This window comes from Clupea harengus, chromosome 22, assembly GCF_900700415.2.
Source record: "Clupea harengus chromosome 22, Ch_v2.0.2, whole genome shotgun sequence".
In the NCBI taxonomy this organism is placed as follows: domain Eukaryota; kingdom Metazoa; phylum Chordata; class Actinopteri; order Clupeiformes; family Clupeidae; genus Clupea; species Clupea harengus.
Window position 1 is genome coordinate 745,336 of NC_045173.1, and position 18,651 is coordinate 763,986.

At 41.5% G+C, this 18,651-nt stretch overlaps 1 protein-coding gene across 1 annotated transcript in view; it reads right to left on the reverse strand.

Moving 5' to 3' along the window:
* Positions 1 to 508: 508 nt before the first annotated feature.
* atr (ATR serine/threonine kinase) overlaps positions 509 to 18,651 on the reverse strand; it is a 50,187-nt gene continuing 32,044 nt past the window's right edge. The window contains exons 30-47 of the mRNA XM_042702988.1: positions 18,359 to 18,450; positions 18,172 to 18,263; positions 17,824 to 18,001; positions 16,270 to 16,542; positions 14,706 to 14,865; positions 14,425 to 14,604; positions 13,812 to 13,954; positions 13,604 to 13,701; positions 13,231 to 13,463; positions 12,975 to 13,109; positions 8,881 to 9,081; positions 8,518 to 8,661; positions 7,774 to 7,924; positions 7,071 to 7,227; positions 6,307 to 6,460; positions 3,425 to 3,576; positions 1,267 to 1,369; positions 509 to 899 (exon numbers count right to left, since the gene is read on the reverse strand). Of these exons, the coding sequence (XP_042558922.1) occupies positions 726 to 899; positions 1,267 to 1,369; positions 3,425 to 3,576; positions 6,307 to 6,460; positions 7,071 to 7,227; positions 7,774 to 7,924; positions 8,518 to 8,661; positions 8,881 to 9,081; positions 12,975 to 13,109; positions 13,231 to 13,463; positions 13,604 to 13,701; positions 13,812 to 13,954; positions 14,425 to 14,604; positions 14,706 to 14,865; positions 16,270 to 16,542; positions 17,824 to 18,001; positions 18,172 to 18,263; positions 18,359 to 18,450 (2,820 nt within the window). The 3' untranslated portion in view covers positions 509 to 725. The remainder of the gene's footprint in view (positions 900 to 1,266; positions 1,370 to 3,424; positions 3,577 to 6,306; positions 6,461 to 7,070; positions 7,228 to 7,773; positions 7,925 to 8,517; positions 8,662 to 8,880; positions 9,082 to 12,974; positions 13,110 to 13,230; positions 13,464 to 13,603; positions 13,702 to 13,811; positions 13,955 to 14,424; positions 14,605 to 14,705; positions 14,866 to 16,269; positions 16,543 to 17,823; positions 18,002 to 18,171; positions 18,264 to 18,358; positions 18,451 to 18,651) is intronic.

An 18,651-nucleotide genomic window follows, 5' to 3' on the forward strand; every position in this document is an offset into this window, starting at 1 on the left:
ACACATTATCAAAGAGAAGAGATAACCATCCTGCTGGATCAGATCAGCCCATCATTGACACATTATCAAAGAGAAGAGATAACCTTCCTGCTGGATCAGATCAGCCCATCATTGACACATTATCAAAGAGAAGAGATAACCATCCTGCTGGATCAGATCAGCCCATCATTGACACATTATCAAAGAGAAGAGATAACCATCCTGCTGGATCAGATCAGCCCATCATTGACACATTATCAAAGAGAAGAGATAACCATCCTGCTGGATCAGATCATCATTGACACATTATCAAAGAGATAACCATCCTGCTGGATCAGATCATCATTGACACATTATCAAAGAGATAACCATCCTGCTGGATCAGCTTATTGACACATTATCAAAGAGATAACCATCCTGCTGGATCAGATCATCATTGACACATTATCAAAGAGATAACCATCCTGCCGGTTTAGCTTATTGACACATTATCAAAGAGATAACCATCCTGCTGGATCAGCTTATTGACACATTATCAAAGAGATAACCATCTTGTAGAAAACTCACAAACTCCTAAGGTAAGGATACCCAGTTTTATTCACTGTCAGATCTCTTTTAATGGATAACAAATAACAATCACACATATTTTGTAAAGTCTTTAAACATGAAACATTTATAATACAGAAGTGCGTAAAGGAATGTCTTCTATCTTCAATGAATTCACTCTGGTTTTGAGGTTGAGTTGGTCAGAGGTAAGGTCCCCAGCCGAGATACATCTGACACAGGCGATTATCATCTGTGGCTTCTTGGATGAGGTAGTGGACATGTCCTTCAATGGACAAGGGTAGACCCATCACTTTGTTCCTGTTCTTGATCACGCCCTGGAGCCTCTGCTCGATGTCCAGCACATGGGTCTTGGCCTGCGGAGGGCGACAGTGGTACAGGAGGTAGAGAAGTCGGTTAGTAAGCAGAAGGTTGCTAGTTCGATTCCCTGTCGAAGCGTCCTTGAGCAAGACACTGAACCCCTAATTGCTCCTGATGTGCAGTGTGCCATCAGTGTAAATGTAAAATGTGTATACATCCTTGTAAGTCGCTTTGGATAAAAGCGTCTGCTAAATGACTAAATGTACAAATGTAAATGTACCAGACACACTCATGTGAACATGCAATGGAGTTGAAATAAAAGTATGCTGAAGCCCAAACCTTTGGGTTAATAAATTATTAAGTCAACTTCAACGTTGAGGAAGATGGATCCAGTCCCAGGAATCTGGTGTATGAAAATAATACCTTCTCATTGAGTATCTCTCCAGACTCATTGACCTGGGTCTTGGAGGGTCCCTTCGGCTTACTCCACTCCACCAGCGGATCATGAAGGAATGTCTTTAGGACGCTGTGACAAATCAGAAGAAAACAAACAATATTTTAAAACAGGCAGTAGTTGTCTGTCTGTGTGGCAATAGAGGCAATACGGCCAATCACACATCAGTTGGTAAAACCTTCTTATGTTGGTCAAGCCTTTAAGTTTTCAGTTCTTCAATAAAAGAACTGCTGCTGTTGATCTATGTGTGTCTCTGGATGTACCTCATGAGTGGTTCATGTTGATCTATGTGTGTCTCTGGATGTTACCTCATGAATGCTATGTGTGTCTCTGGATGAACCTCATGAATGCTATGTGTGTCTCTGGATGAACCTCATGAATGCTATGTGTGTCTCTGGATGAACCTCATGAGTGGTTCATGTTGATCTATGTGTGTCTCTGGATGAACCTCATGAATGCTATGTGTGTCTCTGGATGTACCTCATGAATGCTATGTGTGTCTCTGGATGTACCTCATGAATGCTATGTGTGTCTCTGGACGTACCTCATGAGTGGTTCATGTTGATCTATGTGTGTCTCTGGATGTCTCTGGATGAACCTCATGAGTGGTTCATGTTGATCTATGTGTGTCTCTGGACGTACCTCATGAGTGGTTCATGTTGATCTATGTGTGTCTCTGGACGTACCTCATGAGTGGTTCATGTTGATCTATGTGTGTCTCTGGATGTCTCTGGATGAACCTCATGAGTGGTTCATGTTGATCTATGTGTGTCTCTGGACGTACCTCATGAGTGGTTTGTGTGTCTCTGGATGAACCTCATGTTGATCTATGTGTGTCTCTGGATGTACCTCATGTTGATCTATGTGTGTCTCTGGACGTACCTCATGAGTGGTTTGTGTGTCTCTGGATGTTACCTCATGTTGATCTATGTGTGTCTCTAGTATTCTAAATACTTGTAAAATGTATTTATTTAACATTTATGTAACATTTATTTATTTACTTATCTGTATCTCTTTACAAGTGTTTGTAACCCCCCCCTCCCCCCCCCCAGCAGCTGTCTCTTAGTTTGACGATGACCGTGCTGAGTAGTCCTTTACGGTGCCAGTGCGGTTAGTACGTTTATTTTATTTTATTTATTTATCTCTAGAAAATCTGTGTGTTTTTTTTTTTTTACAAGTGTTTGTAAACCCCCCCCCCCCCCCCCCTTTTCTTTCCTACTGTGAGGCGCATTGTGTTACTTCCTTGTATGAAATGCGCCGTACAAATAAAGTTTGATTTGATTTGATTTGATCTAGATGTACCTCATGAGTGGTTCATGTTGATCTATGTGTGTCTCTGGATGAACCTCATGAGTGGTTTGTGTGTCTCTGGATGTACCTCATGAGTGGTTCATGTTGATCTATGTGTGTCTCTGGATGTACCTCATGAGTGGTTCATGTTGATCTATGTGTGTCTCTGGACGTACCTCATGAGTGCTTTGTGTGTCTCTGGATGTACCTCATGAGTGGTTTGTGTGTCTCTGGATGTACCTCATGAGTGGTTCATGTTGATCTATGTGTGTATCTGGATGTTACCTCATGAGTGGTTCGTGTTGATCTATGTGTGTCTCTGGATGTGTACCTCATGAGTGGTTCATGTTGATCTATGTGTGTCTCTGGATGTACCTCATGAGTGGTTCGTGTTGATCTATGTGTGTCTCTGGATGAACCTCATGTTGATCTATGTGTGTCTCTGGACGTACCTCATGAGTGGTTCATGTTGATCTATGTGTGTCTCTGGATGTACCTCATGAGTGGTTCATGTTGATCTATGTGTGTCTCTGGATGTTACCTCATGAGTGGTTTGTGTGTCTCTGGATGTGTACCTCATGAGTGGTTCATGCTGATCTATGTGTGTCTCTGGATGAACCTCATGAGTGGTTCGTGTGTCTCTGGATGAACCTCATGAGTGGTTTGTGTGTCTCTGGATGTACCTCATGAGTGGTTTGTGTGTCTCTGGATGTACCTCATGAGTGGTTTGTGTGTCTCTGGATGTACCTCATGAGTGGTTCATGTTGATCTATGTGTGTATCTGGATGTTACCTCATGAGTGGTTCGTGTTGATCTATGTGTGTCTCTGGATGTTACCTCATGAGTGGTTCGTGTTGATCCCTCATCAGGCGAAGGGTGACTTCACAAGCTTGTCTGAAGAGCCCCTCCACACCCATGGGCCCCATGGCGTGCACCATGTTCTGAGTGAGCCGGAATGGGACGACCTCTGGAACGTCAAAGCTTTCTCCCTAAGGATCACACATGTGCGCATGAGCCCCCATTCATAGACCAAAGGGTAAGTAGCGTAATTGTTTTAATGAAAACAAAAACAGTTTTTTCTCATGCCGTTATGAAATGTGGAAATGGATGAGATGTTAGATTCCTTACACTGGTATTATCTGTCTACATTCAAATGCCCAACTGTCACTAATTTGAATTTCCACTAAGCCTGTTTCCCTTCCTGTCAAACTAGACCAATGACTAAGGCTGTCTTGCATGTGAGAGGTGTGTGAGATCTACCCACAGGCTTTAAATGATGCTTCAAGTTGGGGACTGCAGGGTATTCCAAAAGCAACTGCATGCATGTATTTTAGTAGTTCACAGTGTATTTTAAGTAAGGCTTTGGATCATTGCCCTGTATTAGAAACCAACGCCTTTTACGCCAGTTTCCAGAATTTTCTGATATTCAACAGAATCCATTCTTCCTTCTACCCATGATCTTCCCTGTATCACTGGCTGATATTTAACAGAATCCATTCTTCCTTCTACCCATGATCTTCCCTGTATCACTGGCTGATATTTAACAGAATCCATTCTTCCTTCTACCCATGATCTTCCCTGTATCACTGGCTGATATTTAACAGAATCCATTCTTCCTTCTACCCATGATCTTCCCTGTATCACTGGCTGATATTTAACAGAATCCATTCTTCCTTCTACCCATGATCTTCCCTGTATCACTGGCTGATATTTAACAGAATCCATTCTTCCTTCTACCCATGATCTTCCCGGTATCACTGGCCATCCACTCCCATGCTTAACAGTTGTCTGCATCAAATGCTGCTCCTTTTTTCCTCAAATACAACTTTGATAACTGTGTCCAAACTACAAGCAACATTGGACTAGTGCCCCTCTTGTGGGTCTTCTTGAGCCATATGAGGGGTTTGTTTAGCCTTTCTGGCCAGCAGACATGCACTTCTATCTTTTTTATCTTGGTTTCCGGATGTTGTCTTGACTTGTTTTGATAGTGGCCAGTGTTATGCTGTTGATTAGCCTATAAATAGAAACGCTAGGTAGCTGGATCGCCTATCCCACCTCTGAAACTCACGTGATGCACACAAGGAAGATACGTGCTTTCCCCCCTCCTCTCCAAAGGATTACAGTGCACACATGTTTAGGGTAGAATCATTTTAGCTGCATCACATTCTCCGACTGCACAGCATAGTATACTTTAGATTCATCAAAGATTCTTTAATCGATTCTTTCATCAAGTTTACTCAAGTCAGTAACAGAATCTATCACATTGCAGCTAGCTCATTTTAAAAACACAAACTTCATGCATGCTGGGGTTTTTTTCCCAGTGAGAGGTGCACGCAATGTTACCTGGGCCGGTATTTAAAGACAATGACTAACATATAGCTTCATATAGCAGCCAGCGGTACCAGACCAATGCAACTCATTTATAAAACATGAGCTAACTTTCTTCTCTGTCCCATTATAATAAATTCCCCTTTATGGATTGAGACCTTTATCGTTAATTTTATACTAATTCCATTTTTTTGTATTCTTCCAATTATGCAATATTTCTATTAATTCAAATTTAGATCTACTGCATGTTTGAGCATTTTTAGTACATTGTAAAAACATCTCTATTCTCTTTTCCTGACTTTCCTGACAGAGGGGCCACAATGACATTCCAGAGGGCCCGTGCCTTTGACAGTGGGGGGTGGGGACTAACACCAATCTCTTCCATATGCCACTGACAAAAGAAACCGTGTCTGAACTCTGCAGTGTTGGAGTTTAGAGAAGCAACTACTATGCAAGACTACGCAAAATAGACGAATGCTTTACATCACTAATATGTAGCCAACACCTGTGTCTACAATGTTCAGAGCTCAAAAGTCTTGGCCACAAATGGGATTTTTTTTAATAGAGTGTGGAAGTCGACCGGAGGTTTGTAGTTTTTTGTGTTAGCATTTCCCTATGGAAATCTGTGAAAAAAAGGTGTGAGCGAAACACTAGTAGAAAAACTAGGCAAACCATTTGGGTGGGTTAAAATATAGATGCCAGTAAGCCTTTTGTAACTAACTGTTGTCTCGTGTCGTAAAACTAAAGATGCTGCTACCAATATGCTAAAGCACGGACAACATTGTGTCGCTTGCCTCAAGAAGCACTGGGACTACAGAGTGGTATCCATGGTTACAGACAACTCTTTACTCACACCCTGCGGTTTCTTATGAAACTTAATGCTACAGCTCTAGTGCCTAAGACATTGAACCCTTAGAGGACCGTCTTCCTTGTGAGTAATATTTTGGTCTTGTTGTTAATATGCCTTTAAAGCTCCGCAAGTTTTTTTCACGGAGACATAAAAATAACACACCCATAAAATCTATTTTTCAAATATATACATTTGGAAACTAAAAAAGTAATGAGCACTTTGTAAGAATAGAGAGAATAGAACTCAAATCTTGCACATTTCAGTCTCTTAGTGAGGTAGCAGCTCCTAACGACCAGCCCATTAGCAAAATAGGGCTTTTCATACAATAAGAGAATGGCGAGTATGAAATCAAGTAAGGGTATGTTTATATTTGATTTAAATTAAAAAAATATTTTACTACATTCCTTTTACTCTCACGTTATTATTGCTGAGGTCTTTTAAAATATATGCCACTTTTGCATCAATCAAGGCCTAAGAGAGTCTAACAGGCCTTGGACTCCCAAGTATGTATATGTATATGTAGATGTACAGACATACAAACCTTGTTGAAGAGGCAGTTGAAATCGACATGGACACATTCACCAGTCAGAGAGTCAAACAGGATGTTTTCTCCATGACGATCTCCTAGCCCCAGGATGTAGCCCACCATAGACATAACAGCGATAGAGCGGCTGTAAGCGGATCTGCTATTGTACCTGTAATCATCAGTAGAACACATAGCTAGGACACAGATACATTAGGCTCTTTGGGAGTATATCCTGTACTGATGCAGTACAAATGATCATCTTTTACACACTGATTGTTTAGTGTTGCTGTTCAGTTTTATGGGAGCCAAACTTGCTTATTACCATACCATCTGTGCCCTAACTGCATTCTAAACATCACTTGCACACTCCTGCTGTTTGAAAAATAACTTAATATGTGTATTGTTTATTGTGTATGTTTATTGTTTGCAGCAACGTACCACAAAAAATTCCTGGTAGGTGAAAACCTACTTGGCAGTAAAAAACCTTTCTGATTCTGATTCTGACCTTTATAGGGTGATGTCTTTAATGGAATTTTCAATGATAAAATATGGAATATTTCTCATGTTATCAGTAATGAATGTCAGCAAAATGTGTCAACTCACAAGAAGTACAACAATAAATACAATAAGTCCAACTACTTTGAATTGCTATTCCAGCGACTCCAACTACTGCTACTAGATAAAGCTCCAGTGGGAGGCAAACAGAACTATGACCAAATCATTAGGTGTTACAAGAACAAAACACACACAGTTGACGAGTATTAAAAGGACAGCTTTACCAGGAGGTGGGATCAGGAAATGTCCTCAGGAACCACTCATGGAAGACAGGAGGATGGGAAGCACACAACACCTCTTTGAACAACTTGTGCTTTTCCTGGTGGGACGCCGTCTTGGGCAGCATATACTTCCTAATCTGCTTTCCAGTCATGTACAGACCTGAGAGGAGTCATTTATAATAATAATAATAATTTATTTTATTTGTAATGCACCCTTCATTCAAAAGAATCTCAGAGTGCCAACATATTAAAAACGAACTATAATAATACAATAAAATAAAAATGAATTAACATAAGCATAATAGAAAACTTTTTAACATTTTAACATACTATTTAACACAAGGCCAGAAATGCCTTCCTGAATAAAAATGTTTTTAGTCCAGCTTTAAAGGAGTCCAGCGTCTGCGTTGCCCTTAGGTGGTCAGGGAGGCTGTTCCATAAGCGTAAACCACATGCAAATGAAGTTTCAATCAACTTTAGTTTTAGAACATGCAGTGCTAACTGTGTAAGGCCAGTTCATTCCCAACACATCTCACAGGAAATCTTCAAAGCCTGAAGGTTAACAGTTTGGAAACATTTTGGCATGCAGACAAACTCCATTGCAAAGTAAAAATGTATTTCAGCTAGATTACATTCTTGAAGATGAAGTGTCTTTTTTTAATCCGTTTCTGTTCCTGGGTCAGCAGTCACTAAAGAAAGCATTTACCTCTTTCTTTGTAGAGTTCCATGAGGATGTGTCGCAGACCTGCTGTGTTGTTGACCCACTCGATGAGACCACATTCCTCACTTAATGGGATGACAGCGTACGTTCGCATGTGTAGATCCCGCCTCCTGGACTCAGCATCTTTCCGCAAACACTAACAGGGAAAGGTACACCACCCACACCAAATATTGACCAACGTATACAACATTGATATCACTGAACTCTTCAAGCAGATTGCTCTTATCTGTGGAATATTCTGAATCCCTGTCATAGGCGACTATGTTCTGCGATCAGCTCTTGATCAACCTTGAGGATTCACAATACATCCATCCAGTTTGCCCACTGGCCTGATAACTGCATTAGACACCCGTTATACAAGTCTCTACACACATCTACATTTTTTCCATTGTAATTTAATCACAGGGGAGTGACATTTAAATGGCTCTTGGGTTATCACCCTTCGTAATTTGGTGATTCATTTTGAATACCAGATCATCGTGCAATTAGCAAAGTTAGACGCGTCTAAGATAAACATCCTTCATAACTAAAGCCCAAAGTGTCTATAAGATCAAACCTTCCACTAGGTAAACAAGCTATTGCATGGTGCGAAAGGTGCGTTACAGAGCATGCATACAGCGAAATCTTCAATTTCAAATCATTGCTGCTTATGTTCATTACTATAATCATGTAACAACCTGAAAAGAGCTGTGCAATACCATGCACGTGATCTCTCCCAGCCCAGTGTACCTTGTTTATAAGACAGTTGAACTCCATCAGCCTACAATCTTTTCTCAGATCATCCTTTGGTTTGCACATCATGGTGTAAGATTTTCCATCTGAACCGTTTAGACAGATCTTTTTAGGCTTCTGCAGTGAGGCCAGTATCTCCACCTTAAAAAAAGGAAAAGCCATTTTATATATACTTACTTTTGATAGTTTTTAGTTTCAGATCACATAGATCATTTGGAGCTAATCCAGTAATTGGCAACTCATTCAAAAGCATTAGGATCAATTTGGCTGGTGAAAAATGTTGACTACCATCCCAATGCCATCCCGTTCTCCCCTTAACACCCCTATGCATTAATAGAAGGTGACGGTGGAGAGACTGACCGCATCATCGAACCCTGCCAGGTAGGCCCAGTGCCCAGGGAAGGCGTCGTGGGTGGGGTTGGCGCCGCCTGTGGAGGGCAGCGTGGGGATGAGGACCGCCTGAAGAGGGATGAGGATCTGGCTGAAGGTGGGATCCTTCACCAACAGCTTGAGACTCTTGAAATGCACACTCATGCTGAGGTTGGCACAGTTCCCATCCACCTGCAGAGAGAAGCCTGAGTTACTATTGGAGTTTTAGAGTTAGAGAAGATATGAGTTAACTATTGGAGTTTTAGAGTTTTAGAGTTAGAGAAGATATGAGTTAACTATTGGAGTTTTAGAGTTTTAGTTGGAGAAGCCAAGAGTTAACTATTGGAGTTTTAGAGTTTTAGTTAGAGAAGCCAAGAGTTAACTATTGGAGTTTTAGAGTTTTAGTTAGAGAAGCCAAGAGTTAACTATTGGAGTTTTAGAGAAGCTATGAGTTAACTATTGGAGTTTTAGTTAGAGAAGCTATGAGTTAACTATTGGAGTTTTAGTTAGAGAAGCCAAGAGTTAACTATTGGAGTTTTAGAGTTTTAGTTAGAGAAGCCAAGAGTTAACTATTGGAGTTTTAGAGAAGCTATGAGTTAACTATAGAGGTAGTCAGTTCCCATCCACCTGCACAAAGAAGCCATGAGTTACTATTGGAGTTTTAGAGAAGCCAAGAGTTAACTATTGGAGTTTTAGTTAGAGAAGCTATGAGTTAACTATTGGAGTTTTAGAGTTTTAGTTAGAGAAGCCAAGAGTTACTATTGGAGTTTTAGAGTTAGAGAAGCTATGAGTTAACTATTGGAGTTTTAGAGAAGTTATGAGTTAACTATTGGTGTTTTAGAGTTGGAGAAGCCAAGAGTTACTATTGGAGTTTTAGAGTTGGAGCGAGTCAGTATTTCAGGAATGATCGGGGTATTACATTAAGAGGAGTTATGAGTTGGGATCAAGTGTGGTGGGTTGAAGATGCCCTACATTCTGGCAAAGTTTTGTGACGAGTTAACAGAAAGGAGAGTCACTTTTTAGAGAGTAGTAACACCTGATTATACCTTCCTGACTTGGGTTGTACCACTAGTAAGCAATTCATCTCTGACCATTTGTTGCGATCGACTTCTGACCTCTGGTATCTACCAGGAAAGTCTAACAGGGCTACGTAGTTATGGAAAATGTTCTCTCCATAATTTGCGCTATGTGATAAAAAGGGGGAGTTTGTGCGGGGAGTTGCAGGAGTTTCAATGAAAAACCTGCAACTATGATGGAGTCTCAGCACATAAATGAAAGCATCAAATGAATGGTATGATATGAAGATAAAACCAGGTGTTACCTTTGTAACAGTTGGGAATCAGAATCGTTGTTTTATGTGTGTGTTTTATAGATAGAAGAAGCACTAGGGTTAAGTCCTTGCAAAACTGCCAAGACCCCATGGCAATATTGCCATTTTCTTCCACTGTAATGAAGTGTGACACAGTGAGCTTTCACCAAACACGTGACTAATTCACTTTGGCCTGGCTCTGTCTGGAGTGCCTCTGCTCACACCTTTACCGCTCGCTTTATCGCTGGGGCAACAGTGCACCTGTGGCCCCTTTACGCCAGCTGTTATCCTCCTCAAAATAGGGGCCCTTGTGTGGAGAGAAAATGATTTACTCGGAGTAAATCAGTAGGTTCATTCTGATTCCATGTTTTCATTTTATGGTTTGGCTTCATGACTTGAAAAAGGGGAATTGAAAGAGTTGTGAATCAGAATCATTATTTTCATTTACATTACACATATTCCTATGCACATGACATTAATGTGTTTCTCTTATTAATTATTCTTTACTATTCTTATGTATCTTGGGTGTCTCATCATTTAAAGTCGATTCAAACCAGGCCAAATTCTCTGTTCTAGGGGGGGGGGTTTGTTTTTCAGACTCTAAGGGCCTCATTTACTAACATTGCGACCGCAGCTTAATCTGCGATTTTGCCAAACCGCATATACCGCACGGTATTTTTCCGTGGTATTTAGAACCTCGTCGTAATCAGCGCCTAAACAACGCCCATTAGTGTTATTTAGCGCTCCGCTAAAATAGGGAAGAAAGAGCCTGCGTGTTCCTGCCACAATGGATGATGAATTAGAATTAGAGCTTTTGGTTCACGAGGTTACAGCAAACTAACCCGGGTAAATATAGAAACTCATAAATATTTCTCCATTAAGCCCTTCCGTCCACACTAAAAGTTGTGATCACTTTGAATTCAAGACTGTCTTTTATTGGTGATATGAGCTGATTTTGGGGAAATTAATCTTTTCAGCGAACATTGAGTTTCTGGGTTGCTATGGTTACCCCCAGGGTGCCTGTGTAGTTTCATATTAACGAGTTTATGTTCACAAGTTCATATTCACACATATTAGTTAATCACACACAGGCAACTGCAAACTGTTAAGATGGTTCCCTAAGCTATAGATAGCTAGGATACTTAATAGCCAGGTTAACTGCTCCATAGCATCCCGTTAAATAGTCTTGTAGGAATACACAACACCCCTTACTTTAAAACGGCGTATTCCAGCACTGAAAACCATGCTTTTCAAAAACGCTGCCCTAGGCGGATACATTTGAAAACTGGAGTTGTAGCCTGGACAGGGGAAACTGAAGTTTTCAGACGTTTGGTTGCCATGGCACTGGGGGTAGCTTGCGCTCAAGAGGCTATAACGTCAAAATAAACATGGGAGGTGAAATGAATATGCTGCTCCGTCTCTACAATTTAATTACCGGTAGTTTAGTTAGTGTACTTCGAGTACAAGTACTTTTCCTGAATAGATACCCGTTACTCCTACGCAGAAGGTGTGCTTGAAAATGAAGTGAAAATACGGTTTAAACCATACAATGAGCGGTGATTCTGGGTAACAGCTAGCTGGTGGGACAGTTTGTATATGCCTATATTAAATTATAAATCAGAAATATACATAAAAAAAAAAAAAAACATTTCTGATATGTCATGCTGAAACACCTCTTTTTTCGTTACTTATACACAATTAGGCGCACTTTACGCATCTCCTCCCATCTCTTTGCGAACACCCACTTTCCCTTATACCCTCCCAGCAGCGGTAATCTGCGCTTTTACTCAGGTGCGCCTCCTTTGGAAATACGGTTTTATGTCTTTACCCGCTATTTTACGCCTGAAATGGGCGCAATCCTGTTAGTAAATGAGGCCCTAAGTCTCCTGCAAAAGTGTGTGACCAGATATATTGTAGCTGCTCTTCACATTTGGATCAGGCTAGACACATACATATTCATGTAGGGTTGAGACTAATGATTGACACCCTTTCCTGTCAGTTTAGCGGAATACTTAAACGTCCTTGTCTAATTACAGAAGCAAGTGAATCTTCATGTGAAACTTGAATAAAACCGTGTTCCTGATTGATCCACCTTTGCTTGAGTGAGTCTCCATTAGTCTGTGGTGTTATAAATTACCATCACCTTACACAGTTGTGAAGTATGGATGATAGCGACGATATTCTAACATTATTGTTACCAACATTCTACGGTAGCCCAAGATAGGAACAAAGTGTTTTTTCTTATTGTGTTTACATATAGCAGCAGTGTTTATCAGTTAGTGTTCATATTGTGTTTACATATAGCAGCAGTGTTTATCAGTTAGTGTTCATATTGTGTTTACATATAGCAGCAGTGTTTATCAGTTAGTGTTCATATTGTGTTTACATATAGCAGCAGTGTTTTTCTGTAAATTTGGTAAAACCTGGTAATAATCAGTAAGCCCAACAGATTCAAAACTGAAATTAGTCAAATTTGCTTGCATCTATTTTTTAACAACATGAATTGTTAAAAAACGAGCAATTCTAAATTGCAAGTTCTAAAAGATAACCAATAGACGCTCCTGCTTGTATTAAATGATCTATTATCTTAATGATGTGTTAAACAGTCTGCTGAGCATACAGTAAACATTTAAACAAAATGAGAGGCTTTACTCTCTATCCTTTAGTTGCAGTACAGGCAAGAGTTTAGGAAAATCAACACATTCCTTAACACAATAAAATAATTAAATGGATCATCCTCATGTCTGAGAGGATGGGTGATTGCATTAAGCTGTACCGGCTTGTTGCTGAGCTCCAGAAGTCGGTCAGTCAACTTGGTGGCATCTGCTATAAATTTCTCCAGCGATCTGCTGAGATGGGCGGCCTTTCTTAAGATTTCTTTACACCTGTTCATTCGAGTGGGATAGGATGACTGTAGACAAAACAAAAAAAAGCAGGTCATACATTGAAAAAATGCACAATAGAACACTAAAGGCCAATGTCTCTGACTTCATGAGCCCACAGATGATTGGATGATTTCAATGCTTTCTGACCTTGGACACAGCCGTCATCATCCACATGGCTTGTTGTGGGTAGGCCAGGAAAACTTTGGCTACAATTTCCTGCAGCACGGCAAACACATCGTTGCTGGAGTGGCATATGCGGGAGATGAGCTGGGAGAAGGCTGTGAGGAACTGATAGGGAGAGAGGTTGTTCTTGTGTTCCCCCATGGTGGCGTTGATCTTAGTCAGCTCAGCACGCATCTGGACATGTTCAGAGCGACCGCCTAGCATGGAGAGACGACAAAAAATTGGTTTCCAATCAAAAAATTACAAGATACAAAAAGCATAAAAGTCAAAAATAGTTTTTAACAACCTAAACCAATTGTAATACAGATAGGACATGCATGACCACACAACAACTTACCTTTTTCAACCTCATAAACTTTGGCACCAAAGTCTAGCCAAAGAGACAGCATTCGTGGCATGGCCTGGTAGATGTACTGATTCCCAAACTGCAAGGCTCTGCAAAGTGTTCAGACCCAGCGGGTTAATAAGCCCTATATTTATAAAAATTAACAAATCGCACACACTAGCACAAAAGATTACTGAACAGTTAAAAAAAATGCTCCTACTTTCCAAAGTACTTGATGATGTAGTGAATCAGGTTCCCCTGTTTCTCCAGCTTGTTGTCCGTCACCGTTTGCATCACTTTGTCATAATATTTGGCCAAGTAAAAGTTACCATCCTCCCATTCAGGCAACAAGGTGGTCACATCCTGAATTACAATGAATCAGAATCATATCAAATCAAAAATAAATAACACAAGCAGCACAATTCATCACACTGCCTTTTGTTTTAGCAGCCTTTTTGTCATACCACATCCTACCAATACACATCATACATGACCTTCCTCTTAACATCTCTGTACCCGATATGTTTTCATGATTGGCATTGCTCTCAAAGCTCTTAACATCTCTGTACCCGATATGTTTTCATGATTGGCATTGCTCTCAAAGTTCTTAACATCTCTGTACCCGATATGTTTTCATGATTGGCATTGCTCTCAAAGTTCTTAACATCTCTGTACCCGATATGTTTTCATGATGGCATTGCTCTCGAAGTTCTTAACATCTCTGTACCCGATATGTTTTCATGATTGGCATTGCTCTCAAAGCTCTTAACATCTCTGTACCCGATATGTTTTCATGATTGGCATTGCTCTCAAAGTTCTTAACATCTCTGTACCCGATATGTTTTCATGATGGCATTGCTCTCGAAGTTGGCCGTCTCCTCCATGAGTCGGGCCATCAGCAGCATAGCCTTGCCCTTGATCTGGACCAGCTTGTTGTCAGTGACAGGGTTGTCATCGGGGAAGCACTGCTGCACTCCCTTCTGCAGGACGATGAGAGCCTCATGCACGTCACCCTGGGAAACACACAAACGTCCTCCATGAATCTCAACATCAAGGCTAAATGTTTGTATATATAGTATATAGTTATATTGGTATAGTTTTTGTAGAAACATACCTTGGACCATAACCACTTGGCCTTCTCGACAAACAGCTCGGACAGGTGGGAGTTCTCTGCGTTGAGCAGGGCATTGAAGGCGGTCTGGTGGTTGCCAGCTCTGCGTGCCACTCTTGTGCTCTTCAGCCAGCACTCACCCACCTGCTCCTCACTGCTGGACCTGGCAACGTTGGGAAAACAACTGTTCAATGGACCGCCCAAAGATGTTTAATAGAAGGAGCGAGATGCGTTAAGGGAGACAGACAAGGTTTTGGGGTTAATTCCAGCACACAGCCTGCAGGAAGCCACTCAAGGATCCAGCATTAGGATTACAAGAATGACTGCCTTACAGAAAAAAAAAAAGTTAAATCAGTCACGATGACAATATTAATGCCGCCAGTAACGTTTAATCTTCAAAAGATCAAAGTGTGTTGAGGTTTACAGCTGTCCCTTCCTGAGCATTGGTGCAACTGCTAGCGTCACCCCAGGGGTGACGGGGAAGACGTCTGTGGGGGTGATGAGAACAGGGGGGCACGTCTGTGGGGGTGATGACACGTCTGTGGGGGTGATGAGAACAGGGGAACACGTCTGTGGGGGTGATGGGAACAGGGGAACACGTCTGTGGGGGTGATGGGAACAGGGGAACACGTCTGTGGGGCTGATGAGAACAGGGGAACACGTCTGTGGGCTGATGAGAACAGGGGAACACGTCTGTGGGGCTGATGAGAACAGGGGAACACGTCTGTGGGGCTGATGAGAACAGGGGAACACGTCTGTGGGGCTGATGACACGTCTGTGGGGGTGATGAGAACAGGGGAACACGTCTGTGGGGGTGATGAGAACAGGGGGCATCGACTAGAGGTGGGGGCTATTTCTAGGGGTGCAATTAAGCACCAGAAAGGGGTATGTCATGACATCACAACATTTGAATAAAATATTTCAATTGTCGTTGGCAAAGGTCAAATATATCTTCTTCATAACATACATGTCAAAAATGTTTTGTCTGTTTTTTTGCCATATCACAATACTTTTGCCAGGCAGCTAACTTTATCCATCTCAGTGTTTGCTACTCCATACTAGCTCTGAATTTCTATTAAATTAGGTTTTATAGAGCACGTGCAGATTAACGTGCTCATTTGATGAAGATTTGAGCTTTCCCAGAAAATGCCGTCATTTTCTGAGTGATTCCACACTTTTGAGTAGTGGTGTAACTTAGGTGTATAATGTCTAACACAGAGGAGGACACATCTTTAGTGTCTAACCCAGAGGAGGACACATCTTTAGTGTGACTAGTGCTTTTGAGACTGAATGACTTCACAGAGGAGGACACATCTTTAGTGTCTAACCCAGAGGAGGACACATCTTTAGTGTCTAACCCAGAGGAGGACACATCTTTAGTGTGACTAACCCAGAGGAGGACACATCTTTAGTGTGACTAACACAGAGGAGGATACATATTTAGTGTGACTAGTGCTTTTGAGACTGAATGAATGTCTAACGCAGAGGAGGACACATCTTTAGTGTCTAACACAGAGGAGGACACATCTTTAGTGTGAATAGTGCTTTTGAGAACTGAATGACTTACTCCTGACTGAGATGAAGAAGGGCCCGTCGGAGTGCCAGGATAGGCTCTTTCGCTCTGAAAGAGTTTTGGGTCATCAGCAGCCGGGCGTCCCAGTTCGGCATGGATGTGTGCTCCTCTCTGCGTCCGCTTCCTCCTCCTCCTGCTCCTCCTCCTCCTCTTCCTCCTGCTCCTCCTCCTGCTCCTCCTCCTCCTCCTGCTGCTTCTCCAGGCGCCGGCTGCCACTGCGGCACCAGAGTCCTGAAGGAGTGCTCCAGCTCACACAGCATGTGCAGTCTGACCAGAGGGATGAGAGATTCACTCCAACCCACTCCATTCGTTATTCATTACAAGTTTGATAACGCACAGGCAGCGACTATCAGCCTGACCAGAGGGATGAGAGATTCACTCCAACCCACTCCATTCGTTATTCATTACAAGTTTGATAACGCACAGGCAGCGACTATCGGGGTCCAAGCAGCTTGCGCGAGGATTTGATTTGATTTGACAGCTTCCCAGGTGAAAGAAGACATTGGCACATTAGAAAAGTAAAGGTCAGGTATTTAACAGATGCTTTTATCCAAAGCAACGTGCAAATGGGGCCCGAGTAAAAGCACACCAAATTTCCCATTTTCAGGAAAAGCAGTTCTTGAGATAATGAAATGAGTATGTTGTAGCGCCCTCTATGGATGAAATCTCACCAAATTTGGCATGTGGCCGGAGAATATGATGATGGACAGCATCAAGTTTCATTCAATTTGAAGATATTGGCCATAGAGTCATTATGGGCCACACCTTCAAATTTGTTGGTTAACTTTAAAACGGTTTGAGTAATAAAAAAATATGAAAATAACTTTTGGTCAGCATGGTCTCTGGATGACGTGTGCCAGATTTCATGAGAATTGGATGAGTTGGAGCCTTGGACAGCCTTGGAGGAGTTTGTTTTACTTTCACTTTTCTGAAAATGGTGGGTGAATTTGGAGGTTGAAATAGACAGGAATGGGCATGTTAGACTTCCGAGAGATATGAGCCAAAATTTAAATGTGCCATTATGAATGAGTCTGAAATTTGATGAAGAACAGCCATTTACACTGGGAAATATCGACTGCTGAAATTTGATTGGCTGTTGGCGGCCATTTTGATGGCCGAGCCAAAAGTGCCATTTTAGAAAATGTGATGAAATGAGCCCAAGTACAAGTACAAGTATACCAAATTTCACAGGCAGACATGGGTGGGAATGGGTGCGTTAGACTCGGTAGCTTTCAAGGAATCGGAGGGGAAATGATTTTTTGTTCTAACCAATACAGTTCCCGAGGTTATGAGTAAAACGATACATTTGGTTATTATAGATGCCCCTACATTTGAGTAATTTCATTGTCATTATGCCAGTTGGGAATCTATGGTTTCTGGCCATCACATTTCACTGGAGAAAAACTATAATAAATCACAACAAATACAACAGATACAGCAGCTTCCCCAATGATGATTTTAAAATGTTACCAGTTATGGTGAAGCAGAAATAATAATCGGGAAGAATTGGAGTTACACACTATGTCATGCCACTGAGATCATCCATACCTCACAATGTATTCATATCCTCTCTGATAAGTCCCACACTCAAAGCTGGCAGCCGACAATGGGACAACCTGGTCTTTCCTTGCTATTTTTAATTTCTCATGAAACAGCTCTGAATTGCGTTTCTTAGCAGCCACAAGCATCTGTCCAAGTCTCACTGCCCAGGTGCTGGACTTTTGATCTAGGAGGTAAAACAAACAACAACAAACAAACAAACAAGGCTGACTGCAGTCAGTTTTTATTGCACGAACAACTCAACAAACACAGGAACATTTACATTTAGAGCAGAAATGCTCCTCACAGCCACACTATAATTACCACTCTCACACAATCACTTCCAAACTATCTTACCTGAGGCCAAATAATCTTCCACAAGATCCCACTTGGAGAGCTTCCATGCAGCCTCGACTCGATATGTGTTCAAATCAGATTTCCACTGAGGCCTTGGGATGATAGAGCATACAGGGATTATTACAGGACAGAAATGTTTGATCAATGTACATAGCGACTAGATATCAGAGATTGATCCATGTATCACCTGCTTGCCAGTACTCCGTTAACTTGTGTGATAACAGATGAGAGCTGGCCCAGACCCAGCAAGGAATTCATGACTCCATGATAATGGCTAATCTGGAAACAAATCTCCATGTTAAAATCTCTTTTACACAAAACATTAAACATCAAAAGAAACAAATATTTCTATGAAGGAAGCCATGATATTTACTCTTCACTGGGGGGGGGGGGGGTGCCCTCCATATGAATGACAAACAACACAACAGGATTTGCAGAATGATTCTCATAGGTGAACAATGGCATGTGATGAAAATCCCT